The following is a 27,780-nucleotide window of genomic DNA, read 5'->3' as shown; positions in this document are numbered from 1 at the left end:
CTCACTTGCTTCTCTCCCTGCTCCTTGTCAGAGCCCGGGTCTCCAGGTGTCTCTGGTCCTTCTGCTTTCTCTCGACAGATTTGGCTACGGTCTGGCTTGTCTGAGTGTTCTATGGAAATGTTGGACATGGTTGATCACTTCGTGTCGTACATCTTATCATCCACATTCATTAAGAAAAACCACTCCTCCCCGGCCCCAAATAAATCAGAGGTGTGTGAAGGAGAAAAGGAGAGCGCCCCTGCCTCCCACTCCCACTCCACGGCTGACACACTTTCTGTATTGCATGTAGGAGGTGGTGGTGGCTTTGGAGTGCCACCTGTGCTATGTGGCCAAGGGACCCAGGAGCCCCCGACGATCCTGCCCTGACAATCGTCTGCCCTGTCCGGGCAATGGGGAACGTGGGAAGGCGAAGAAAAGGACGGTAACACGATTATTTGCAGAAATTGTACTTGGAGCACAGGAAACTGGCAAACAGAGACAGAACGTGTGGTTTATGATGGAGACCGAAGGGGCTCTTCCCTGGCCGGAAGCCCAAAGCTCACTTTCCACTCTACCTCATTTGCTGAGATGCAAGTGCAAGGAGAAAAGGCGGTGGAAGGAGAGGCGCAGAGAGAAAGCACGAGGGATGAGCTGCCACGCAGGTCAACCGTAGTCCAGCCTTGACGGATGGGTAGAAGACGTGTCTCGGGATCACCAGGGAGGAGGATGGATGGTAAGTAAAGAGGTGTTCACCCGTCTCTAGCCGCACGTAGGGCGCCGCTCTCGGGGAGGTTCCATGGTGTAATGGTGAGCACTCTGGACTCTGAATCCAGCGATCCGAGTTCAAATCTCGGTGGGACCTTTCTGTTTAATTCCGACGGGGGGGGACTTTTTAACCCCCTAAATGGGACTTGCCTTCCAGCTCCCGCACCCCACTCCGTCCTCCTCTTGGGACTGGACAGCCTCCCCCGCCCTCAAGGAAGCTCTGCGGGGCACGCGTTTCCCCCGGGCCGGTCCCTCCGGCTCCCGTCGTGCTGGGCGCCTCGCAGCCGCGTTCCCCGCGCTGTTCCCCCGACCCTTGAAGGAATCGTGGTGCTGGAACCCGGCTTCTCTCTCAGCAGCGCGGTCCACGCGTACTTGGCGGGCAGAGGGCCATATGGAGCCCGGGGGCCCGGGCGGCTCTTCCCCTCGCCGGCATTGGCGGCGTGGGTCCCGCCGCCAAGGGGCGCAAGCCACCGAGCCTGGGCCCCACCTCGTCGGGTCACCCTGGGTCCCGGGGGGTAAAAGGCCCAGGCAGCGCCCACTGAGTCCTGCACCGCGAGGGGGCTTCACACCGCGCCTCTTGCGCCTGCACGGCTGTGCCTGTGAGTAAAAGGTGGTGGGAGCGGCTGTGACGTCGCCGATCAGCCTGGGTGAGGGCCTCTTCACTGTTGGGTGGTGCTCCGAGGCCTGAATTGGAAGTACTGTGTTTTCTTCCGGTGCCCCGTTTTGTTCCTAATTTTAATTGACCCTATTCCGGATCAATGGACTGATTTTATTCAGAATTTCTCGCTCCTCAGTCTCCACTGGACCCGAAAGCCGCCGTTAGGCTAAGACTGGCACCTCGACTCCAGGAAATCTCGTCCTCCCCCCGCCCCAAGCTCAGCCAGAAGAGGAGGACCGGCAGCAGATTCCAGCATCTGAGGAGACCCCCCCACCCCGCTCCCCCCCGCCCCCAGGTGCCCAGCCTCTGCCGCCGTCCAGGCTCCTCCGGGGCCAAAGGTGAGACGCGCCGGAGCCGCTCGAGTCCGGACCCTGGGTCTCCGCTTCGTCCTGCTCCGCAGAGGAGACGCCCCAGGACGTGACCAGATGGAAACACGTTCGTCCCCTTCTGCTCGGTAGAAAAATACGGATGAGGATAGTGGTGGACTTGCATAGCTAATTAAAATGGTCCCTTCCAGGTGCTAAGGAGCACCCTTCCGATTTCTCTATCTTTTGGAACTTTCGGCGGTTACAACGGACTCAGTGACACAGCTGTCTACGTAGGGTCTCACGTTGGAAGGCGCGAAAAGAAAGGTGTGAGGCCGGCGACAGGATCCGAGAAGGGAAAGAACGGAGAATGACAAAGAAGGGGGAAAGGGCCGGCAAGGGGGCGAGCACACTGCGGGAGCAGTCGCTGGGTTGGGGCGGCCGCAGCTAATCCTTCGGGAGCGCTCCCACCCTTTCCTGATCCGCCGCAGAACCCACTTCCTCCCCAGCTCCCAAAGCCGCTGGCCTGGCATCTGCTGCTGCCAAGTTTCCTTTGCTGCTGGTTCGCTTGAGAGCGTTGAGGTGGGTTGTCCAGCGGATTTGCAAGTGAGTGGAAGTCTTGGCTTCTGCCTTGGAGATGACTGGCGCTCGGGGAAACACACACAAACTCCTCTGGTCCCTTCGCAGGCGGGTCTACAGGTCCTGGAGTGGGAGACTGGGAGATGAAAGAGTGACAGTATTTATTTAGAGAGAAGGAGATACACAGCCAAACCGTTGGTTACATGTGTCGAAGGTGGTTATCCCTGGAAAAAAGGAATGTGGGATGGGATCAGGGGACTCCTCTTTTCCATATCGGGTCACATGTAACTTTGATTATATCTATATCTTAATAGCTATATTTTAATTAGCTATAGATAGATAGATGTAGATATAGATACAGGTAGGTATCTCTATATCTTTCTATCTAGCATCCATCTATCTATCTATCTAACTAATTTGTCTTTTTAGGGCCACACACGGGGCATATGGAGGTTCCCAGGCCAGGGGTCGAATCACAGCTACAGCTGCCGGCCTAGGCCACAGCCACAGCAAGGCCAGATCCAAGTCAGGTCTGCCACCCACACCACAGTTCATGGCAATGCCAGATCCTTAACCCACTGAGCAAGGCCAGGGATGGTTCACGTCTTCACGGAGCCTAGTTGGGTCTATCACCGCTGACCCACGAGGGGAACTCCTATAAAATATGTTATAAATATATATAATATAGTATATAAATATATTTAAAAGTTCATTTTAAAGTTAAATGTTTCACGTCTATCACTCTTAAAATCCTGGTTCTTGTGTCATGTGAAGAAATGTTTTCCACTGTTAAACCATAAATTCTGTATTGGGACATTCTTGAAGGAAAGAATTGGACCATTATTTCCCTTCTGATGAGCTGATCAGATGAGATCATCAGCTCACAGATCTTCCAGCCCAGGGGATTACTGCTTATCAGAGAGGATCACTTTACTCTCCCTAGGAGAGTCCACAGCCCCTGAAACGTATCAGGAACTTAAAGTCAGTTTTCATTGTAAGCAGTCCTTACCCAGGGTTGTGGCCTCACACATGAGCTTATGCTCAGTGATCATATACAAAGTGCCATGTGCCCGGGCTCAGAGTCTACAAGTTTTACGTGAGTTGACTCATGTAACCCTGTCAACAGGCCTATGTCATATAACTGTCCTCATTTTACATATGAGAAAACTGAGAGGTTGAATAACCTGTGCAGTCACTCAGTCAGTGAGTGGGATTTGAAAGCAGGAATTTGAACCAAATCCAGCCTGGCTCCACAAGATATGCTCCTAATCAAAGAGAAACGCACATGGTAAAAGTGCTTGACAGTAAATTGAAGTCTGGGAGTTCCTGTTGTTGTTCATCGGGTTAAGAACCCGGCTAGTATCCATGAGGCTGTGGGTTCCATCACTTCCCTTGCTGGTGTGGGTTAAGGATCCAGCATTGCAGTGAGCTGCGGTGTGTGGGCCACGGATGCAGCTCAGATCTGGCGCTGTTGCGGCTGTGTTGTAGGGCAGCAGCTCCAATTTGACTCCTAGCCTGGGAACTTCCATATGCAGCAGGTGAGGCCCCAAAAAGCAGGGGTGGGGAGGGGAGAAATTGACATCTCTATTTCTTTGGGGCAAAAACCACCAAGGAGGAGTCATATACCAGGCATAAAACTGTCCTAAATATTCTCATAACCCTCCTGTCTCCCAAACATCCTTCTTATCCCAACAGCTGCTCCCCCTTAAATCTCCAACTTAAACACAATTCCTACCAGAACCAGGTTTTCCTCCCCTTTATCTTTTCCTCTCACCTACCCAATACCTCTTCAAACTCTTCTCAAACTCTTTTCAAACTCTTCTGTTCTTTCACTTCCGGGTCATCCATTGTTGAAATTTAAATACCTGAAAAATGCATAAAGAAGAAAAAAGGCAGTCATTCATATCACCACCGCCTTTTTAGCTACTGTTAACATCTTCACATATTTTTCTTCAAATGTGTTTTAAGTTATTCTAATTTTTGCAAAAAGCATAGATGCTTGTTATACAAAATTCAAATGATGCAGAAAATCCAAATACGTAAAAATTTGAAACATCTGAAATTCAAAAGTTTTTGTGAACATTAGGTAAAGATTAATAGAATCATTTGTTATATCTACAGAAAGAAGAACATACATAAGTATGCTTTTCTAAAATTGAGCTCATATAGATGCCATTTTTCTTTTAAAATATTCAGTTTAATCGTACATGAATTTAATGGAAGGGAAAATACAAAAATAAATGAAGGAAGTGTTGCATTTTCAATGAGATTGTTTATTATAAGAGCGATGCTTTTCTAGAAGAATCCTGTAAGGCTCATAATAATAATGATGTTGATGATGATAATTTAATTAAGGCCTTAAACTTTGGAAGGATTCTTTTTTCTTTTTTTCTTTTTAGGGCTGTACCGGCGGCACATGGAGGTCCCCAGGCTAGGGGTCGAATCTGAGCTGCAGCTGCCGGCCTATGCCACAGCCACAGCAACGCCTGGTAGCCTGGTCTGAGCAGTGCCTTCGACCTACAGTGCAGTTCATGGCAATGCCGGATCCTTAACCCACTGATTGAGGCCAGGGATCGAACCCTCATCCTCATGATACTAGCTGGGTTCATTACTGCTGAGCCACAGCAGGAACTCCTGATCATTATTTTAAAAATCAAATTTCTTAAGGTAAAATTTGAAAATAATCAAATGCATCTATTTCAAGTTTGATGACTTCTGACAAATGAATACACACACATGTCCCCATTACCCTGTTTAAGAAAAAAAGAACATGGCCATTACTCCAAAAATGTCCTCTTGTGCCCCTTTGCCTGTCCATCCCCCACCACGGCCAGAGCCAGGTCCTCAGTGATCTAGTTTCTGTCCCTTTGGATTAGTTTTGCCTGTTCTAGAAATTCACATACTTGGAACCACAGGGTGTGTAGTTGTCATCATTCAGCAGGATGTTTTTGAGATTAATCCGTATTGTTGCCAGGTATCAAGAACTTGTTTCCTTTCATTGCTTCATTTCATCGTATTCCTTGGACTGAATACGTCACAATTATATCTGTTCACCTCTTGTTGGACATTTGAATTGTTTTCACTTGGGGGACTCTTATGAACAAAGCTGCTGTGAAGAAGTCCCTTTGGTGGGTCTATGTTTTGTAAATTCTACTCAAATTTTTTTATTCTTTCATACTGATTTATTTTGTGCATGGATGTTACATTCACAAATACAATTTTTTTTTTTTTTTTTTGAATCTTACGAAAGCCTGAAGTACAAGCTTATCTTTGTTTCCTAGCTGGACATGTTTATTATAAGCCGCATACTATGCCAGGTGTATTATTAGGTTATCTCATTCTACACAACACCTTCATGAGGTACTTATCATCACTTTCACATGACACTTGCAAAATTGGCCCAGCACATTGAAGGAGCTGGTCCAAGGTCAAACAGAAGGCAAGTCCACATGGCATCAGGCCTGGAACGGAAGCTCCCCCCAAAGGTTGGCCTCCTAGCCACAGACCCAACCCAAGTCTCGGTAATAAGCTTGGTATGTCTGATGGGCCCAGAAACCAGTATCCAAGCAGGCCCTGGCCACAGTGTTGCTTAGCTTCGTTTGGTCAGAAACTCCTGGATCAGGGATCCAGAGAATACTAGTGTGGGCAATTTTGAGACTAAGGAGATTGGTTAAAGACTCTAAAAACCCGTTTTCTCATCAGTGAAGCACTGAAAGGTAACCTCAGTCTTGGTTCAGATATTCTGTATTTGAGCAAAGAAACCTCCCGCTGCTAGGGCGAGTAGGATGCACTACTATTCTTTCAATGACCCAAACATTCCATTGGCATCCTGTGCTTTTCAGTTGGTTTTCTTTGGACCTAGCCTTAAGTATGGCCCCTCCTCACCCCATTCCCACTGCCAGCACCCCCCCTTGGATCTCAGAGGCTTGTAGAGCTGAGCTGATCTGTGAGTACAGTCCTCAAGGTAGCCATGAGGGAGCAGTAGTCCTTCTGTCCATAGCCCTGCCTTTTCTGAGTGGCCCTGAGTTTGTGGATCAGAAGGGAGAGCGAAGCAAGAAGAGAAGAACGTATCCTGGGGAAACGGGTTGCCCAGCTGCAAAGCCGACAACTATAAACACTGGTTTCCTTCTAAACTGTAATCCAATATGCTCAGAGAGGGGAAAAAAAACTAAAATTACTTTTGACTGGAAAAAAAAAAGTTTTGTAAATTCCGACTGCCATTTAAAAGAGAAGGGATGTTAAAGAAACTTCCTAATTTATCAGCCTACTGAAGCATGTCAAGTGCAAATTGGAGGCTGAAAGAAAGCTAGTTTTATATGAAGGCAAGTAATAAGGGAAGGCCTGAGAGAAAAGAGGGGGAGTGGGAGAGGAGACTGGAGCCAGAAATACGAAGCGGCTGCTGGGAGTGGGAAGAAGGAGTGGGTGGCATCTAGGGAATTTTCTGGCAATGATTGCAAGGCAGCTGACACTCAAGAAATGAAGTCCGAGAAAAGATTAGATGGCAGGAAACCAGTAGAAGGAATGGCTAGTTGCAAACTCTCACAGCACAGGCAGATGAGAAACTGGACTCTGGTGCCTCCCAATATCTTGTGTTCCCTCCTGGAAAGACCACTGGATATTCTGGTTCAGACTCAGGTCTTACCTGAGTGGCCTACGTATGCTGGATTACACAGAGTAAACACAGCAGCTTCAACATGGATGAAACAAAATGCACCAACAGGTGAGTGCAGGCATTATCGCTTCTACGCCAGGAAGGCAGTAATAAGATGCATATCCCAGCAAAGAATGAATCTTCTCAAAAAAAGGTTTTCTCCCAAAAGAATGTGGTCTCTGCTGCAGATAAATGGAAAACCTAGTACAAAGGCGATGAAAGCAACTACTAGCAGGAACTGACAAAAAGAACCACTTAGAGAAAGACCCAACGTCTGTGGGAAGTTGCTAGAAACCAGTACCAGTAGGGAATTTTATGGCTCCTACCCCTAAAAATTCTTTCAAAAATAAAGGTGAAAAACGACATTTACAGGCATCCAAATGCTGAAAGACGTATTCACCAGCTGACCCACACCACAAGAAAAGTTAAAAGAGTCCTCCAGGAAGAAAGAAACTCACACCAGAGAGAAATCTCCATGGGCACAAAGGGATGAGGTACAGATGTGTTGAGTTACAGATCTATGGTCTAAAGCCTCCAGCAGTCGTGGCAATAACAGAAGTTACTTCTAATAAGCCAGTGAAGGTGAGGGAGTGGAACCATATACAAAACCATGTAAACTCTTGTAAAACATTTGCCCTTCCAGAACTCTACAAGTAGGCATGTGGACAAGATGATGACTGCATTTCTTTGGTAACAATAAAAGTACGATTTGCAATAATAAAAGCATAGAAGTAAATTGATTTTAAAGGTACATGTAAAGGGTTTAATAAATAGCAGTACAAATAATGGAGGGCAATTCATTGTTAAAAGGAACCCAGGGGGTAAGGATGAGACGACGACTCCGCTGTTGCCAGGAATGCTGTATTTCAAGAGACCTGGTTTCCTCCAGAGGCCTTCTGTGAGGATAAGCGATGGTGTCGTGTCGGGCAAAACGGAGGAGATAACACCCCAAATTCACGCATAAGTGTTGCGCCAGGGAGAAAGCAGCCCATGCCACTTAGTTACACCTCCAAAGGCCCAAGGAAGCGTCCCTGGGTGGGCTCGAACCACCAACCTTTCGGTTAACAGCCGAACGCGCTAACCCATTGCGCCACAGAGACAGGCAGGAGGCCGCCCCCGCTTCATTCCCGTCAGAGCCACGAGTCTTTTGCCAGCTTGCGGTGCCGGCGCAAAGCATAGGAAAACGTGGGAAAGCCGTGTGTCGGGCGATTCCGAAGGCAGAAAGGCAGCTGACCTCCACACCCGCTGCAGATGCCAGCGCCTGGGAGACGCCCGCGGCCACGGCGTCCCGGGCTTGACCAAATGGGACCCCGGGGAAGCTGAATGCCCGGTGGGCTCAGGAATGGTTCTTCCAGTTCCTCGCCGCGCCTTCCCCCAACCGTCTGGCACAGGCCTCCCTCAGCTTGGCCGTGGAGGGAAAGAGGCAGGGGAGGCAGGAACAAAGCAACATTACTTCCCAGGAGGAGACCGGTGCAGAGACAAGGGCTGGATGCAGGGGAGATGAGAAATGCATCAGAATGGGGAGCGAATAACTCTGTCTTTATGCAGATTTTAACATCTACTATCTTCTCAGTAAAATACATTCTTAAACATGTGTTCATTTGTTGTAACAATGTATGGTGATTTTACCTTTTTCTGAAAATTATTTTTTAGCGCTTTTCTTTGGATGTGTTCATACGTCATGAATTCACATTTTCGGAAGTTTTTTAATGTGTTAATTTTTAAATTTTACACTTATAGCATAAAAGATTTTATATTTTGTTTACCTTTTTATGTGTATGTATAGTATATATATATACAGAACATTGTTTTCCCTGTATCAGGAGTTTCATGAAGATGTTTAAAAAAAAAAAACCCTGTGGAGTTCCCTTGTGGCTCAGCGGGTTAAGAACCCGATTAGTGTCCATGAGGATTCAGGTTCGTCCCTGGCCTCACTCTGTGGGTTAAGGATCCTGTGTTGCTGTGAGCTGCGGTGTAGTTTGCAGACGTTTTTTGGATCCCATGTTACTGTGGCCGTAGGTGGGGGCAGAAAGGAAGGAAGGAAGGAACCTTGTGATTTAGTTTGTCCCATTAGATTTTGATGTCAACCATTCCTTCTTCTTCCTTAAATTTAGCAGATAGCTTTTCTGCTAATGCTTAAATGGAGTCCTGCAGATATCTCTTAGTCCTACCATCTGACAAGAGGTGTCAGTAGAAATGCTTTTGAATTTAATCCAAAATTCATTGTTCGTTTATTAAATAGTGCCGATTCCTCCTCTACTCTTTTATTTTATTCTTTTTTTTTTTTTTTTTTTTTTTTGTCTTTTTAGGGCAGCACCCAAGGCATATGGGAGGTTCCCAGGCTAGGGGTCAAATTGGAGCCATAGCTGCTGTCCTATACCACAGCCACACTGGATCTGAGCCATGTCTGTGACTATACCACAGTTCACAGCAACGTGGGATCTTTCACCAACTGAGTGAGGCCAGGGATCGAACCTGCACCCTCATGGATTCTAGTCATGCACCACAAGGGGAACTCCTATTTTTTAAATTTTTTTATAAAGCAATGCTTCTCCAGCAAGCCTGAGTGCACTGCTGCCTTCCCCACACAAGACTTGTCTCCAGCCACTCTTTGGGTCTTTTTCCTAGAAAGCTCCCATGTACGTGGAAGAATATTGGTACACTTTTCTCCTATTGATCCACCTCATGTCGGTGCCAACCGAAAATTGGCACTTGCCCTCTATCCCTACAAGGAAGTGAAGGTTGCATCTGCTAACCTTTGACATTCTCTGATAGAAGTTCTTCAAGTTTAATGACAAGCCTACATGTTTCCCCAGGGAGGGAAAAGAAGCCACCACAACATTGGTCTTCAGAAAGAAGGTAATTAAGACACAATCTGGCCAATAATCCTTATAAAGTAACTACAATATTATACTCAGGATTTTCGTCCTATAGTATTAAAATGGTGCGGAAACAAAACAAAACAAAACAAAACAAAACTAGGGAGTTCCCATCGTGGCGCAGTGGTTGGCGAATCTGACTAGGAACCATGAGGTTGCGGGTTTGTTCCCTGCCCTTGCTCAGTGGGTTAACGATCCGGCGTTGCCGTGAGCTGTGGTGTAGGTTGCAGACTTGGCTCGGATCCTGGTTGCTGTGGCTCTGGCCTAGGCAGGGGTTATAACTCCGATTCGACCCCTAGCCTTGGAACCTCCATATGTCGCGGGAGCGGCCCAAAGAAATAGCAAAAAGACAAAAAAAAAAAAGCAAACAAACAAACAAAAAAACCACCAAAACCCTAGAGAACCAAGTCTACCTAAAAGTTTTAATTTTTTTTCTTGTGGAAATGTGACTTTCACGACAGTCCTTGTGACAATGTAAGAATCTGGGAAAATCCTTGATGTTTTCTACACTTGCAAGAAAAAAACATTACAGAACAGGCTTAAGTTTTAGAAAGAGTTGTGTCTGTGGTATCTGTACAAGGTACACAGATACTGAGAGTGGCTGCTGAGGGGGTGTCCCCATCAGTGGTTACCTTCAGAGCAGACAAGGCAGCCTTGGGTATCAGCATGGCCTAGGCAGCTGGAAGGCAGGTGCCCCCAAGATTCCATGACACTCCCACGTTCTGGTTCTGTTATTGCAACTCCACATGGTTACCTGGCACGCTGGGTCTTCCCTCTGGCACTCTTGTCAGAGCCTGACCTCTGAGCTTTGGCATCTGGTGCCTTATTTTTGTGGTTAAGGATTCTCAGTGTTGTGGAATGCTGACAAAGTCTGGCCCAAAAGTAAGTAACAAATTATATCTGCATTCTTTACACTTGTTTAAATATACTTTTTCACTGAATGAAATCTTGTTGAGGTATGATTAAATACTATACAACTCACCCAATATAATTGTCTGCTTCAATAATTTTTTTAGTAATTCACCGGGCAGTGCAATCATCGCCATAAGCCATTCACTTGTTTTTAATTCATTATTTGTTTGGGTTTCTTCTCCCCAGGTTCTGGCTCTATTTCCACCACAAGCTTCAGCATGGCTGTATCTTTCACTACTCCCTCTGGTCTGAGAACAGACATGAATATCTTGGAAACCAACAGGTACTTGCGCTCCCAGCTGGAAAAAAGCAAACAGGACTTCAGAGACCTCACAGAGAAATTCCTCGCCTCTCAAGCTACTGCTTACTCCCTGGCCAACCAGCTGCAGAAATACAGTAAGTCCTACAGGGCGGAGATCACCAAAGTGATACATGATTGCCAATCTTCCCTCTGAGAAACTAAACACCCTCCAGACTTTATTCTTCTCTCTCCTTCATCAAGATAAATCTCATCCTTACTATACTCCTAGAAAGATAGAAGTGGGTATTTTACCCTCAATTTGCAGAGGATGGAATCACAGAAGCACTTAAGGAGTATTGTTTGCAGTGATAGTATAGGAGGAATAGAGGCAAAGATCTTGGTTTGGGCACTAAACTTTCTTTGCTCTCTCAGGAACACATGTCAGATTCTACAAACATATAATATCATTGTTGGCTTAAACATCTCAGAAGTCATTTCAGACTTTTATGGAGCACCCATTTGAAAAGCACTGTGCTAGCAGCACTAGGGGAAGAAGTGGTGATAGGATACACTGCCTACCTTAAAGGAGCTTAATGCTGTTTGTACTCAACTGAACCACACATATCTGGAGATGAGAACATCAATAGCAGACACAGAGGGAAGTTCTGATGTCTGGAGAAAGACTCTTTTCCATGTAAGTTCCAAGAAGTCATTCCTCACACTCTGGTGAGACTGAGGGTATTCCCAGGAAAATCAGAGCCTCTGTAACACCTTTGCTCTCTCTCCCTGAATATGAACTTTGCAGACAACAAGCAAGTGGGCTTGGAGACAAATGGCCAAAATGAGAATGAGGCCATGTGGAGGGGACCTTCAGTCCCCATAGCAGGCCATGTTAGTGTAGGCTCTGGCCCTTCCCTCTTCATGGTCAGCTTTCACATTTGGAAATCCGCTCAACCATCCCAAACCTGTTCCCAGTTGAGGGAGTGTTGTGTCGTGAAAGAACAGAGACCACTCCAACTGAGAAGAAACAAATTAGGAGTCTTTAATACTGGCCAGGGCCACACACTGCCTATAAACGGCTTGAGTGTGAAGCCCCAAACAAAGAAACCGCATTTATAAAGGCAAATTTACATCCAGGTTGGGAGGGGTTATGCATGCATAAGTAGGGGTACAAAAGGAAAGCGGCGGTTAAATTACTTTAAACCTTAACTAGTAATAGTGTTTAGGTTAATAATAATGATTTATGGTAAGGGCTGTATTTCCTGACTTCAAGCAGGCAGCTTATGCCTGCGCCAAAGAGGTAATTAGATGGGTAACCTTGTAGCATCTGCAGTCCTCCTTATCAGCTAACTTTGTTCTTCTAAGGAAGGGGGCTGCAGCCTGGAGACTTAGGTGCTGGGTTGGGTTGATTGCTTGACACTGGCACTGTGGAATGCTAACAAGGCCCAGGCTTATGTTCTTCAGGAGGAGTGGAGCTGTAGTGACTGAGGAACATGGGAGCAAGGGTACGAGCGGGTCAGGAGTGTAAGGGAAGGATTCTTAGGGACGCAAGTTATTTGCTTTCAAATATCTGCAATTATTTTTCAATAAATCAATAGGAGATAAAATTTGCTATCCAACTTACTGACATAGACCAAAAAGTAAAAATGAAAGCCTATTTATTAAAGATGTGAAAAGATGAAATTTGGGGTATGGGAATATAAGGTTTTTTGCTTTTGTTTTTTTACATCATTCATTGTGATCATAATACAGCTTTTTTGAAGCTGGAGAAGAAGAAAGATATCACCCAACATCTTCTTGTAAAGGTATTACTGTGTAGTGATTAAGAGCCTGTACCCTGGTGCCAGACTTCCTGAGTTCGCACCCAAGTTGTATATCTTCTCTGTGCCTCAGTTTCCTCATCTGTAATGGCAATAGGAATGGTATCTGCCTCCTCAGGTAGTGGTGGTGATTACATGATAATGATTCTGGACAAACCACTAGAATAGTGCCTTGGCAAACACTATGTGTAAATCCTCCCTCCAACCTAACACAACACCTGTTAGCATTTGAGCATGTCTTTCAGACTTTTTTCATTTCATACCCATTTTTACATGATTGTAGCCAGATAAGCTTTTAAATCTTTGAGCTATTAGGGGATTACTGAAACTTTCCATATGGGGGAGAAGAACCATCAGCCCCACTGTCCTTGGAGCCTTCAGAAACACACAGGAAATTCCTACCCCATGACCCAGGGTAATATATTACTTAAGAGGCTGCAAGCATTGGTAAAGTGGCTCAAGATTTGGAGTCAGAACTCAGGGTAAATAAATTCTGACTTTCCTTTGTTGCAGTTAAGTCATCTTAAACAAGTTGTTTTATTTGCCTTGGAGCCTCTCTTTCCTCAGCTCTAAAATGGGGAGGACCCAAAAGGCCATGCAGTTGGGAGCCTGAGAAATCAGATGTGGAAATCCCTGCATAGAGCCTGGTAACGGGCTTACATCCACCCTTGGGATGTACTCTGCTTCCTCCCTTGAAGGCAGTTACCAAGCAGCATGTCCAGCTTCCCCCTGAGGCAGCATCTCTGTTTTCTCAGAATGTGAAGAGTACAAAGACCTCATTGAATCCGTGCTGGAGGAGGAAGTGCTGTTTCAGGATGGAGAGCTGGCAGAGAAGATGAGCCTGGCTGCAAGGCTTGGGTAAGGAGGTACCTGTGTGGGAAAGTGTGTGAAGTGGGGAAGCCCAAGCTGGAAGAATAAAGAGATAATTTGTACCAGGAGAAGAGCAGAAATGTAGCCGGTAGGCACAGAATTAGACAAAAGACAGCTTGTGGGCCTGTGGGAACTGGATGGGGGCCTAGTTAGCCCTCTAGATTCACCCTTAAATAATGCATGAATAAAAGGGAGACAGACGCCTGGGTTAAAAGACTAGCAACATGGCTTCTAGCTTTGTGACCTGGGGCAAATTTACTTAACTTTCCTCAGTTACCTGAGCCACCTCATTTGTAAGATGAAAATACCAACAGTCTACCTTAGAGGGTTATGAAGATTAAATGTGATTACAAGTAGTTAGAAGCATCTCATACATGCATGAACAAATATTTGCTGTAATTATTATACTTGTTCTTAGTTTTTATAGGTTTGGTAATTATCGCCTTTTAAAAAATGTTAGATCTAATTTTTATTGTATGGCACACATGTGAGGACAGGATGCTGCACATACAACTATAGATCACTTATGGAAAATAGGCTGTTTTTTTAGAAAAAGTGCAACCTTTTTAGTTACACAGTCCCGACTTGGGAAATTCACACTGGCAAGGGAGTCTTGGCCTCTAAGAATGGCTTTTTTTTCTTTTCTTTTTTAGGGTCATACCTGTGGCATATGGAGTATCCCAGGCTAGGGGTTGAATTGGAGCTGCAGCTGCTGGCCTATGCCACAGCCACAGCAACGCCAGACCAGAGCCACATCTGCAACCTATACCACAGCTCACAACAATGCAGGATCCTTAACCCACTAAGCAAGGTCAGGGATCGAACCTGTGTCCTCATGGATATTAGTCAAGTTTGTTAACCGCTGAGCCATGAAGGAAGCTCCCCCTTTTTTTCGGGGGGTGGTGCCCTAGTGCCATATGGAAGTTTCCTGGCCAGGGACTGAATCCGAGCCACAGCTGCAACCTATGCCACAGCTGCAGCATTGGATCCTTAACCCACTGCGCTGAGCCTGGGATTGAACCAGCGCCTGCCCAGAGACAAGCTGTATCATTCACCCACTGTGTCACAGTGGGAACTCCTGAGAGTGGCTTCTTGATGTGGCTGCCCCAAGTTTCCGCTGCCTTAGGCCTGGGCCTCTGTAAGACTAGACCCCTGGGGTGGTGGCATCCTAGGGAACTGGGAGGACCTCTGCTCTTGGCAGGCCTGGGGCCTGGCCTTGGCTGGCAAAGAGACATTCTTAATTTCCAACTTACTCCAAAGTGACTTTTTTTTTTTTTTTCTTTTTAGGGCTGTACCTGAGGCATATAGAAGTTCACAGGCTAGGGGTTGAATGGGAGCTGCAGCTGCTGGCCTATACCACAGCGACAGCAATGCAGGATCTGAGCCCAGTCTGTGATCTATACCATAGCTCACGGCAATGCCGGATCCTTAACCCAATAAGTGAGGCCAGGGATGGAACCCACATCCTTATGGATACTATTTGGGTTCATTACTGCTGAGCCACAATGGGAACTCCCCAAAGTGCCTTTCATAATAAAAATGGTCTTCCTCCCCAAGTTTGATTTTTTTTTCTCTAAGTATCAGACTATTAGCTGATTAAGAGTATTAGCTGGTAGGGCTATCAGGTAGATAGATAATTGAGCTGCTTTTGCCTACAAAATGAATTATTAACTTGCTGAAGATCAGCATTGCCCATCCTTAGAGGGTTTCAAATCCAAGGTAGATTGTGACATTCAAGACATCTTCTAACCCTTGGTTGAAGTGAAATCTGAGAAGCTCAAATGTGGAAAACCCACTAAAGCAGAGATACTGGATTAAAGGAAGTCTGAAGCCACTGTTTCTTCCTAGTCTGTGCCTTCACCTCCTCTGACATGTTATAGGAACTCTAAGGAATAGAGTTTGAAAGATGATCTGTAGGAGATGACTTAGTAAGGAGGAGATTCAGGCAAGAGGTGGGGTAGATGACTGTAAATGTCTAGTCTGGCATTAGAATTATGTGGTTCTAAGTATTAACTGATGGCTTACTTGTGTGTGTACACTCCATTGAGTACTGTCAGCTGGGTAATTCAGCACTGTCTCTAGACTCACAGAGCTCACATTCTAGATTGACTCTATGAGAAATAGTGTACAATAATTTAAAAACTGTGAAATCCCACATAGTGTGATGCATTTGTTACTCAGAACTTTACTTAAGTACCTCTTTACTAATTATGGCTTATCTTTCTGTCATTCAAAAGATTGCTCTTCAACTTGACCCTTTCACTGAATTTTCTTTTGATCCTTTCAATTAATATCGGACTTACCTGTCCAACACTTCTGTATTTGCCCCCCCCTTTTCTACGTAATGCTTGATGATGTGTATGATATTGAAATAGATATAGGCTGGGAGTTTGCATCGTGGCTCAGTGGTTAATGAATCCAACTAGGAACCATGAGGTTGTGGGTTCGATCCCTGGCCTCACTCAGCTGGTTAAGGATCTGGTGTTGCTGTGACCTGCGGTGTAGGTTGCAGGTATGGCTCGGATCCCGTGTTGCTGTGGCCCTGGCGAAGGCCCGTGGCTACAGCTCTGATTAGACCCCCTAGCCTGGGAATCTCCATATGCCACAGGTGTGGACCAAAAAAAAAAAAAAAAAAAAAAAAAAAGATGTAGGCTGAAGTGAGGAACTGAAGGGACTTTTTTAAAAGCAAAGTTAAATAAAAAACAAGAAACAAACCCAATGCCATTTCTTCATTCCTTCTGCCACAGGCAAGGCACACAACCTATGCAAGATTTCAGCATGGGGTCTTTCCCATGAGTAATCCAAGAGAGATCTCCGCTGAAATTCTCATAACATATAATTCATGACATTCACCTTTACATTTTATTTTTCTTTTCCACCTTAGGGAATATGATCCCCTAATTCAAGCTCAGGCCAGAGAACTGACCCACTTACGACAAAAGATACAGGAAGGGGAAAGTGTGTGTTATCTTTTCACACAGCATATAAAGAATACAGCCAAGTCTTTTGAGATTCTCCTCAGGAGCAGTGACCTTACCTACCACCAGGGACAGAAATTCTGTGAGCTACTGGCTCAAGGAAGTCACCTGGCAGAAAGACTTGCCAGCAAACTCACCATTGGTAAGTTGGCTTAAAGGCTTTGAAGACCCTTCGCTTCTCCCAAGGTCTTAGCCTCACATAAGACTCCATGTCTCCATGATTCTAAGAGTGACTTTTTAGCCAGATATCCTGCTGTTTTGTGTCAGTCTAAGCCAAAGGATAGTGATGCTATCAGCTAGAAATACCTGGGCATCCTCACCTGTGCCTGAGATGAACCCCCACAGACATTTCCCTTTTTGGAGCCTATGTTGTGGCTGGACAAACCCTTGTGGTTCTTATTATGATTGCAAGATGTGCCTCAGCAACAATCATCAGGGAACTTTGAAAAACACAAAGTATATTACTCATAGCTCCTGGAGGGTACATGGCATAACCTGGAGCCACACAGCAAGCTCACAGGTAGAGAAAGAGAGAGCACAGGCCTGAGGTTCTGCTTAGTTTGGGTTGAGGGTGGGGTGCCTAAGATTTTGTGGGTTCATTCTTTATCGGTAAACTTAAAATAAGAGTGGGAATTAAAGTGCAGGAAGGAAAAACAAGCGGTCAGACATCGATTATCTAAATCTATCAGGGATCACTAAAAAAAACTTCAGAGATAGGGCACCCTGCCTGTTGATCTACTCCTATAGCTGCCCATGTGATTCTTTGAGATCGTTGTATTTGAAATGGATGCCTCAGGAATCAATAGCTTAATATCAGGCACTAGGGTTACAGTTTTAAAGAAAGCAGACTGTCATGTGCTTATATTACACCTACTTTTCACATCATTCTGGGGACCATGATGATATCAAGACTGGTGAGGAGTGAGTACAATGGAGAATACACAGGGCTGGAGGCCACATTATTGTAACTGCCTCCATCACAGGCTTTTGGGGCAGAAGGCAGAAGCCATCTAATCATTTTTGGATTTTGTGGTTTTGTTTTTTTTGTTTGTTTTCTTTTTGGTTTTTGTTTTTGTTGCTTTTTCCGTTTTTTTGGCTGCATCCGAGGTAGAAGTTGCAGGGTTAGTGATCAAACTCACACCATAGCCGTGACCTGAGCCACAGCAGTGACAATGCCAGACCCTTAACTGGCTAAGCCACCAGGGAACTCCCCATTTTCTTTGGTTCGTTTTTAAGGATAATTGATATACAATAAAATGACCCATTGTAGTATCAGTTCTGTGAGTTTTAAAAAGATGCATACTGTGGTATAAGCACCAACCACCACAATCAAGATATGGAACAGCTCCATCTCCCCTAAAAATTCCCTATGCCTCCTTTGTAGTCAGCCATTTTCCCCAAACCTAGCAACCACTGGAACAATTTTCTGTCCCTTTAGATTATTCATCTTCAGAATGTGAGTAGTTTGCTCCTTTTATATTGCCGAGTACTAGTCCATTATAGGAGTACACCACATTTTTTGGTTTATCCATTCACCCACTGAAGGACATTTGGAATATTTCAGTGTGGAGCGATTATGACTAATAGCTGTTAAAATTCATATTACATATTTTTGTGTGAAAATACATTTTCACTTCACTTGGGTAAACATCTAAGTGTGGAATTGCTGTATCATACAGTAAGTATATGTTTAACTTATAAGAATCTGTGAAACTGTTTTCCATTGTGCCTATGCCATTTCACATTCCTCCCAGCATTGAGTCAGAGTTCTGTTCTCCAGTACCAGCTCTTGATATTTTAAAGTTGCTCATATTTTGCATTTTGTCTTTTTGGCAATTTTAATAGGTGTGTGGTGGCATATCATTGTGGTTTTAATTGGCATTTGCCTAATGACTAACACTTTTAAGGATCTTTTCATATGCCTGTTGACCATCCATATATCTTTGGTAAAGTGAGTGTTAAACTGTTTTGTCCATTTTATTTTTATTTATTTATTTATTTATTTATTCTGGATGCACCCGCAGCATATGGACGTTCTGGGGACAGGGATTAAACCTGCACCACAGTGGGTACCCGAGCCACAGCAGTGACAATGCAGGATCCTTAATCACTATGTCACCAGGAAACTCCTGGAAATTATTTCTTAGCAGGCAATCAACCCCTGCTGAGTTCAGATTGCAAGTTCTGTCCCACTTTCTATGGGCAGTAGTTACAATGCCTGTTTACTAGTGCTCAGTGCCTTTGCTGTGTTGTTTGGGTCAGTCCAGCAAAGATGTCACTTGGGTTTTGTCTGGATTAGCTAGTGGTTTATAAGGTAATTCAGTTCTTTACTCCTCTGCCATGATTCCTTGGGTGTGTTCCATACATGTTCAGTTTGGGAACGAGGGGACTTTTGACAGTTCATAGACACTCTCCAGCCTCTTCCCTCTCTGGTATTTCTTTCCAGTTCCCAAGGGTTCCTTTTCCAAGTCCCTCTCTTTGGAAAGATTGGGTTCTCTCAGTCATGTCTCCTCTACTGCTGTGCTGTAGTTCCACACAACTGGGGCATTTTAGCAGTGCGGAGGCAAGAAAATTGAGAAAAGAAAAAAAGGAGGGGACACTCTTCATACTTTTCAGACAAGAGGTCCCTTTTTGACCACAGAGGTAGATGCTTGTTTGTAGTTCAGATCTCTGTTCAGCTGCCTTGACAATACAGTTCTGCAAGTAGTCTGGTCAGTCTTTGGGTGGAGTCAGGAGAAGGAAAAAAATAAATGGAAAAGAAGGGAAGATTCTTTTCAGACTCACCAGCATGCAGAGGTCCCTTAGTCCAGTCATTTGGTTAGAAATAAGTGGTTTCTCCTGAATATTTTCTCCTAAGAGGCTGCTGCAGGTTCTGTGTGAGAACGGTAATGGGTAATGGATAATTTCACCTTGTGGTAAAAATAAAGGTTACAGCTGAAGTACAGAGGCATCTGGGCAAGTGTCCTGTAGGCTGGGAACAGGGCATTTTAAACCATTTGCCTTGACTCTGTAGCAGATGTCATGGTAATTATTCACCACACCAGCGACAGTTCAGTGCTTGTTGCTCAGCAAAGCTTGCCAGGCTACTTCTCTAAAGACACAACCTGAGCCCTCCTGGAATAATTCTCCCAGAGCGTTCTGAACATATGTGGAGTATTATGTCTCTGGTCATACAGAGATTTTTTTTTTTTTCTTTTTAAGGCTGCACCTGTGGCACATGGAAGTTCCCAGACTAGGGGTCAAATTGGAGCTGCAGCTGCCAGCCTACGCCACAGCCATAGCAACATCATGTCCAAGGTGCACCTGCCACCTTCACTGCACCTTGCGGCAAAGCTGGATCCTTAACCCACTGAGGGAGGCCAGGGCTCGAACCCGCAACCTCTAGGAGACTATGTTGGGTTCTTAAACCACTGAGCCACAATGGGAACTCCAGAGACATATTTGTAATGTATGAAGTGGGACCCGCTTGGTTCACTACTAGCTTTTTCTATTTTTGGTTCACAGAAAATCATGATGATAGGAAGGTTGACCATGGACAGGAGCCACTGGCACCCAGGTAACTCTGAATGAGCAAAGGGCTGATGATGGAATGGTGAAATCTAGAGAGGATTCCAGAAGCGAAAAACCAAGAGGCCAAAGGTCCCAGATCCAGGAAAAACCAGAAACCACTGAGTATACCTATTTCACTTGTTCACCATATAATAATGTATCCTTTTAAACAATGTAATCTGTTCTCTTTGTAGTTCTTGTGTTGGTTACCATTTTCTGGTAATTCCTCTAGTTTAGTTAACTAGAGTCAGTCTGAGCAAAGGTAACCAGCCAGAGATCCCTGTTTTCTAAAAAGCTGTATGGGTAGAAACTAAAGTGAGATGACTACCTTGTTTCTGCACAGTTGTCCTGAGGTATGTGGGCAAATATTTCATAGCCAGAAATATCCTGAAAAATAAAGCCAATGCATATCAAATGTTTAGAGTCAGAGTTCCCGTCGTGGTGCAGTGGTTAACGAATCCGACTAGGAACCATGAGGTTGCGGGTTCCATCCCTGCCCTTGGTCAGTGGGTTAAGGATCTGGCATTGCCGTGAGCTGTGGTGTAGGTTGCAGACGCAGCTCGGATCCTGCATTGCTGTGGCTCTGGCGTAGGCCGGTGGCTACAGCTCCAATTGGACCCCTAGCCTGGGAACCTCCCATATGCCGAGGGAGCGGCCAAAGAAATGGCAAAAAGACAAAAAAAAAAAAAAAAAGTTTAGAGTCAGAGAGAGGTCTAAGCTGCAAGAGCCCTAGGAGGTTACATTGCATCAGGGGCCAGTAATCAATGGACCCCTTCATGTACTAGTGCATAAAATTTGTCCACAGCATTTGAGAGCCAATATTATAGGTCTCTGTGTGTCCTGTGTATCAGAGCATATTTTAGAGAGTAGCTAAGGCCAGTTTCTCACCCACACATTATGAGGTCAGTACACTGAACACCTGCTGCTCTCTCTCCGACATCAACTCTAGGCACACTACACAACTAGTCAGAAGTGCATCGTTATGCTTTCTCTGATAGGATGGCCCCTTTGGTTTCTGGTGCCTCTTCCGTGAGCTTCAGATCAGGACCAGCTGTGAGGCTATGGTTCCTGGTTGCCTTAGTTTGATCTCCTGTCTTGCCTGCCCACCCATCCCCCTCTCCCTGCCTCACAGTATCAGCAGTTGGCTCCAGGAGGAAGAAGTGAATGAAGTCCCGGAGGACTCACTAGATGAAAGGTATCTGACTCGTTCCAGTTGCCATGACTCCCACCAGACCTCCAGCAGCAATGCTTTTGTGTGTGATGTGCAGGAAGCCAGCTCTGCTTTGGATGTGGCCAGTGAGTAAGCCCAATACAAAGAGAACAAAACTCCAACAATCAGAAGACTGAATACTAAAACTCCAGTAGCTTCTACATGCTCACTAACTCTGTCTAGGCTGATTGAGACCATCTCTGCAGTAGGCCTTAAAATTAACCTTGAAAAAGTCACTAGGGAGTTCCTGTTGTGTGGCTCAGTGGGTTAAGAACCTGACGTAGTATCTATGAGGATTCAGTTCTGATCCCTGGCCTCGCTCAGTGAGTTAAGGATCCTATGTTGCCGCAAGCTGCAGTGCAGGTCACAGGTGCAGCTCAGATAAGGCATGCTAAGGTTGTGGTGTAGGCCAGTAACTGCAGCTCCAATTCGACCCCTAGCCCATGAACTTCTATATGCTGCATGTGCGGCTGTAAAAAGAAAAATATTTTAAAAAATAAAAAAAGAAAAGAAAAGAAACAAAGAAGTGATTAGGCTACACACAGTTCTGGGACTAAGTTTTTTTTTTTTGTTTTTTTTTTTTTGTCTTTTGGTCTGTTGTTGTTGTTGTTGCTATTTCTTGGGCCGCTCCCTGGGCATATGGAGGTTCCCAGGCTAGGGGTTGAATCGGAGCTGTAGCCACCGGCCTACGCCAGAGCCACAGCAACCAGAGCCACAGCAACGCTGGATCCGAGCCGCGTCTGCAACCTACACCACAGCTCACAGCAACGCCGGATCGTTAACCCACTGAGCAAGGGCAGGGACCGAACCTGCAACCTCAAGGTTCCTAGTCGGATTCGTTAACCACTGCGCCACGACGGGAACTCCTGGGACTAAGTTTTAGGTGCAGGTCCCTGGTGGGTCAGATCATGTGAGTTGTTCCTGGCCTACACCTCACCTCTGTCTTTCTGGGCCCCTCTGGCATATATGAGCTGAGGAGCTCCGAGAAAACCAGATGCAGAGTGAAGGAATCATGGCAAACTCTCTGCTACCCTTCAACATATACAGAATCGGTCTAGCAAACCTCTCTTTCTAAAATGAAGCATGTGAGCATCCCTGAAATGTTCTTTCTAATTACAGCTCCTTAAAGGTGTCTCTTAAGCTTTTCTACCTGTCCAAGAATATCGGCCATGTTGTCCATATTTAAGGTCCAATTATCATTGTCCCTGAGTGTAAACACCAGTCTCCATCTCCCTCAGGTAGCTTGCCTCCCCATAGGGTTCCATCTTAGCACTAGAATATCAGGTGGTGTCCCTAAAGACAGGGCTCTGATCTTGACAACCTTTAGGCAACTAGCCAAGGTTCCCATTTTTGGGCAACACCAAAGTTGCTTTTGTTGTTGTTTTTCTTGTGGCATGTGGAAGTTCCCAGGCTAGGGGTTGAATCAGAGTTGCAGCTGCCAACCTACACAATGCCAGATCCCAGCAGCATCTGTGACCTACACCATATCTCACTCCAATGCTGGATCCTTAACCCATTGAGCGAGGCCAGGGATCCAAGCTTTGTAACCACTGAGCCAGAGAAGGCAAAAAAAATGGCTCTAAAAAGCAAAGCAAAACAAAACCAAAACACCTCAACTTTCATCTTCTATCTGCTACTTGACTGACTTTCCTCTGGGGACAACAGTTTAGATTGTTAGAGAACCATATGTTTTCTATTCTCTTCTAGAAAAGAGAAAGGGACTATCTTAATTTGCTCACTGTTAACTGAGTTTTTTATAGTGAGAGTAGCCACATTCAGTTTTGTCTTCTTGCCAGTGGTGGGTATAAGTACATGACTTTCCTTACTCAGTCCATTCCCTCACAAAGGCATCGTATTCCTGTTTCCTATTTCATCCTGAGGTGCAGAGGGAGGTGTCTGTCATCTTTTAAAGATGTTCAGCAATAAATCTGGTGGGGGAGGTTTTTAGTAGAGGGGAATACCTTCCTAGTCCCCAAAAGTCATCCCGAAGAGGTGCCCACTCCTTTCCCAGTGCTAGACAAGCCCTACTCAGAGGCCTTCAGTATTTTCCCACCTCATGCAACCTCCCCTAAACTTCCCATATCCCCGTGGAGGAGGTGGCCTTATGGTGTGAAGTTAGCACTGGGCCATGCTCTGTTGGAAAGCCTAAGGGATCTTAAAGGAATTTACCTGGTGTGCCCTGACAAGATGAAGTTGGCAGAAAAATGATGTGAGGCAGAATCTTCCTGAGAGGCCCCAGTCACTTCATTAGTGACAAGGATTCTCTGTCTTCTCCCTCATTCCATGTCCTGGGGGAGTAGCTGCAGTAGATGAGATCCAGGACCTGCACCAGCACTTGATGGAAACCCTTGTCACCAATGCCTGCCTTTGAGAAATAGCTGGAACATCATCTCAGCATTTCTGACCAAGGAAATGGCAGAGGAGGCCCAAGTTTGCCTGTTTCTGGAAATGTGTATTTCTAAGGACCTGTCTCCTGTGCAGGGCTTCATGGAGTTCAAGAACTTTGATATACCTCACTTCCCTTACTTATAAATGGCCCAGCTAGGAAGATAGGGAGCAGGTACTATTATTCCTAGGTGACTAAAGAGGCTCTGATACATTTGCCCCAAGGCTGAGCAATGGCACCGTCTTAGAGCTGTCTGACTTCCAAAGCCATTCTTGTGACTCCTGGCTCACCTAAATCATATTTCCAGAAATAGTTCCACACGGGGTGAGAGTGCTCCCAGATCTCTCTTTTCTTTTGCCACATCCGGCTATCAAAACAAAAGATGACGAGGAGGCCAAGACTATTACACAATCCAGAATTCTGATAGTTTTCCTTCAATCTAGAAAGGTGCTTCCTCTACAGGTTCCCAGACTCCAGGCTCCAGGAATGAGTAGCTCTGAGAAATCCACCATTTAGATACAGACTGCACCCTTTCTTCTTCCTCTTCATTTTTTTTTTTTTTTTTTTCGGCTGTGCCCACAGCATATGGAAATCCCTGGGCCATGGATTAAACCCTCACCATAGCTGTGACCTGAGCCACTGTAGTGACAACACTGGATCCTTGACCCTGCACCACAAAGCAACTCCCTGTACCCTACTCTTGAAGCCTGGATTCCAGCTCCAGATTTTTCAATTTACAGGTCACGTGGCTTTAGTTACTCCTTAACCTCTGGACACTATTTTTTCCTCATGGGCAAAGGAATTGTACTTGAATGGTATATAGGTTCTGGTACCAGTTCCAACATGGTGAGGGAGGTTTCGAATTCCACAGGTTAAGGTTAAGTTTTCGGTCCCACAGGACTGCCTCCTGCCTCTACCCCTGTCCATTTCTGCTTACAGTTGAAACAAGCCCAGGTTGTTATCTATACTACTGACTGACTGGCTAGAAATCAGAGGATCTCATGACCCTCTTTTCAGGTTTAATTAATTTGCTAGAGTAGCCCACAGAACTCAGAGAAGCATTTTATTCACTAGATTACCAGTTTATTATAAAAGGATGTAACTCAGGAAGAGCAGGTGGAAGAGAGGCAGAGGGCAAGGCATGGGGAGAGGATGTGGAGTGTCCATGCCCTCAGAGCAGCCACTCTCCCAGCATCTCTATATGTTCACCAACCCAGAAGCACTCAAAACACTTTTGGGTTTTTATGGAGACTTCATTACATTGCTATGATTGATTAAATCATTATCCATTGGTGCTTGAACTCAATCTCCAGCCCCTCTCCCCTTTCAGGAGGATGTGGGACTGGAATTTCCAACACTCTAATCACAAGGTTGAACTTCCTGGCATCCAGCACCCCTCAACCTCACCACTTTCCAAAAGTTGCCTCATTAACATAACAAAATAACCTTTGTCTCTCCATCACTCAGGACATTCCAAGGGGTTTTAGGAGCTCTATGCCAGAAACAGGCAAGAAGACCAAATATACATTTCTTATTGTAAATCACAATATCACAGAGGGTGTCTGGGTACCCTCCTGGTTTTCACATTCTTGGGCTGTTCCCTTGGACCACCCTCCTATTTAAAAGGAATACAACATGGATTTAGGAGCCAGATTTCCATGAAAATCGTCCTCTCTTTCCTAGGACAGACTGTTTCTGAATGCACATGCTTGAAGCCAGGCATATCTCTCCTGGGAAGTGCGAAAGGCCTTCATTTTTCTGGAAAAGAGTAGACTGGAGAGTAATCCTCCTGATACTGAGGAGGAGATGATGGGCTCTGGCTAGCCCACCTGGAGCAGCTTTGAGCAGGGCTATCGGTATTTTGAATGGTGGGGTCCTATGTTCCACATCACAGGACAGACGCTGTATTTCAGAGGACTTTACCAATAATCTGCTAGGACAGCTTTCTCTTTCTAGACTATAACTTACCTCCATAGTTTATCCATTGAACTGCATTCAGGTGGCACATGTCCTCTTTCCTCTCTTAGCTCTCACTCCAACTTCAGTTAGGTATTAGCAGAACCTCATGGAAGATTCTCAGTTTAGATTTTGTTTTCTGTTTCAGGTAATAACTAATGCTGGGACTTTGAAAAGTTCTTGTCTCATTTCAACAAAGCCCTCAATTGATGAAAAAGAAATGAAAGAAAGAAAAACAACATAACAGGAAAAAGCCCACCTCTGAAAGGAAGAGCAGGACTTCACAGCTACTCCAGATTTTTACTCCAAATGGATAGTTTGATTGCAGAAATCATAGCCCTTAGCCTGCAACTGTGATAATTGCCTAGGTAACCAATATCTGGATTCACGGATAAACTTGAGATGCCATAACCTTTTTCCTCCTTACTCCCATCCTGTGGATAACTGAAGCCAGCAGCAGCTGGAAGAAAATGGCAAGGACTTGGGTCAAGAATAAGTCCAAATAATATTGCTGCAGACCAATCATCAGCTCTTCAATACATGTCCCTTTTCCTTAAACAACGAGGCTTTAAAAATTCCCTGGAATAGAGTTTATTTTACAGACATTCTGTTGGCTATCATTTTTTTTTGTACAACTCAAACTTATAAAGCTTCCTTTCTTCATCTTAAAGCAGGGAACTCAAACATACATTCATGTGTCCACTACATTTATACCCCAGAGTGACAGAAACCAAGTTTGAATGCATCACTTCATTCCAAAATGAAATATTACTGAGCACCTGATATTACATAGAAAAAATCCATTGTGTCTCACCTTCTGGAAACCAAGATACTTAGGCAAAAATTTCTACCCAACAATTGGGCATTTGTAAACAAAGCAGTGGTCTTATACATGGAGTCTACTTAATGAGGGACCCAGGGAAACGAGAGCATCTCTGCCAGAGAATGACTCCGAGAGTTTGCTGTTTACTCTTATACTTTCTGTACAGGTCTAGCAAAAGTTCTATCCAAGAGTTCCCACTGTGGCGCAACAGGAACTGCAGTGTCTCTGCAGTGTCAAGTCGAAAGTTTGATCCCTGGCCACAGTGGATTAAAGGATCCCGTGTTGCCACAGCTGCAGCACAGGATGCAGCTGAGGCTCAGATCTGATCCCTTGCCAAGGAACTCCATGACCAAAAAAGAAAAAAAAAGTTCCATCCTAAGCGTCTCAGTCTAGGGCTCATGGAGAGAGATAATATACCTAGATGGAACTGGTAGCTTTCAAGTAACTCTATACTCATTTGGAAGTTTTCTTCAGAAAATAAATTCCTTCTATTTTTTGTTTTTGTCTTTTGCTATCAAATATAAAACTAGACATCTTTTTTTTTTTTTTTTTGCCTTTCTGCCTCTTCTGGGGCCGCTCCCAGGGCATATGAAGGTTCCCAGGCTAGGGGTCTAATTGGAGCTGTAGCTGCCAGCCTACACCAGAGCCACAGCACCACGGGATTGGAGCCGCATCTATGACCCACACCACATGGCAATGCTGGATTCTTAACCCACTGAGCAAAGGCAGGGATTGAACCAGCAACCTCATGGTTCCTAGTCAGATTCATTGACCACTGAGCCACAACGGGAACTCCCCAAAAAGCAGGATATCTTTTTATTTGGTTTTGGTTGTGGCTGCACCTGAGGCTTGCGGAAGTTCCTGGGCCAGGGATCGACCTGAGCCACAACAGTGACAATGCCAATCCTTAACCCCTAGACCACCAGGGAACTCCAAAAGCAAGGTATCTTATTTAGAAGCTTTGAAACATTTAAAGTAGTCTCCATCTCACCAGATTTCCATGTTAGAAGGCTGATTCATGTAAGGAGCACAAATCCTGGGTGGCAGGAAGGTGTCCTTTAGATGGGTTTGTACAGCACAGTAGTGACTTACATTTTCTTATAGGAGTGGGTGATATTGAGGATGTCACACCCTTCTGTGAGGAAGAGACCCACTGAGAGCCAATTTTTAGCTATTGCTTTTATGTTTTAAATGTCATCGATTTCTACTTTGTATTATT

The 27,780-nt window shown here is 45.2% G+C and overlaps 1 protein-coding gene, 1 long non-coding RNA gene and 2 other non-coding genes across 9 annotated transcripts in view; 2 read left to right on the top strand and 2 right to left on the bottom strand.

Annotated features, from left to right (window-relative positions):
* LOC146404100 (uncharacterized) overlaps positions 1–27,780 on the bottom strand; it is a 45,940-nt gene that overhangs the window by 604 nt on the left and 17,556 nt on the right. Inside the window, exons 2-5 of one of the 3 annotated variants that reach the window (XR_014844248.1) lie at positions 10,799–11,027; positions 10,449–10,687; positions 4,065–4,151; positions 1–2,422 (exon numbers count right to left, since the gene is read on the bottom strand). This is a non-coding gene — a long non-coding RNA (uncharacterized LOC146404100). Of the gene's footprint in view, positions 2,423–4,064; positions 4,152–10,448; positions 10,688–10,798; positions 11,028–25,997; positions 26,199–27,780 lie in introns of all 3 variants that reach the window. The other 2 variants (XR_014844247.1, XR_014844249.1) reach the window with 2 other exon arrangements.
* On the top strand, positions 770–841 carry TRNAQ-CUG (transfer RNA glutamine (anticodon CUG)). The gene has a single exon. It is a non-coding gene; the product is annotated as a tRNA-Gln (tRNA).
* Positions 1,991–26,343, top strand: LOC100627720 (NBPF family member NBPF6-like protein). 4 transcript variants are annotated; one of them, XM_085023099.1, is made up of 7 exons: positions 1,991–2,289; positions 10,915–11,124; positions 13,545–13,647; positions 16,544–16,779; positions 20,142–20,193; positions 21,319–21,482; positions 25,887–26,343. In XM_085023099.1, exons 2-7 carry the CDS (start codon positions 10,947–10,949, stop codon positions 25,895–25,897), a joined length of 744 nt encoding a protein of 247 aa, XP_084879225.1. In that variant the 5' UTR covers positions 1,991–2,289; positions 10,915–10,946; the 3' UTR covers positions 25,898–26,343. The 4 variants fall into 4 exon arrangements, with proteins under 4 accessions (XP_084879225.1, XP_084879227.1, XP_084879224.1 ...); XM_085023101.1 differs by having other exon boundaries at positions 2,016–2,289; positions 21,319–21,486; XM_085023098.1 differs by lacking the exon at positions 1,991–2,289 and adding an exon at positions 10,550–10,698.
* TRNAN-GUU (transfer RNA asparagine (anticodon GUU)) lies at positions 7,964–8,037 on the bottom strand. Its single transcript has one exon. It is a non-coding gene; the product is annotated as a tRNA-Asn (tRNA).

This window comes from Sus scrofa, chromosome 4 (genome assembly GCF_054392235.1).
Source record: "Sus scrofa isolate SSC_HxYL_T2T_F1_AM1 chromosome 4, Sscrofa_HxYL_maternal_Yorkshire_Landrace_v2.0, whole genome shotgun sequence".
Lineage (NCBI taxonomy): Eukaryota > Metazoa > Chordata > Mammalia > Artiodactyla > Suidae > Sus > Sus scrofa.
This window is presented reverse-complemented; position numbering and strand designations above follow the sequence as displayed.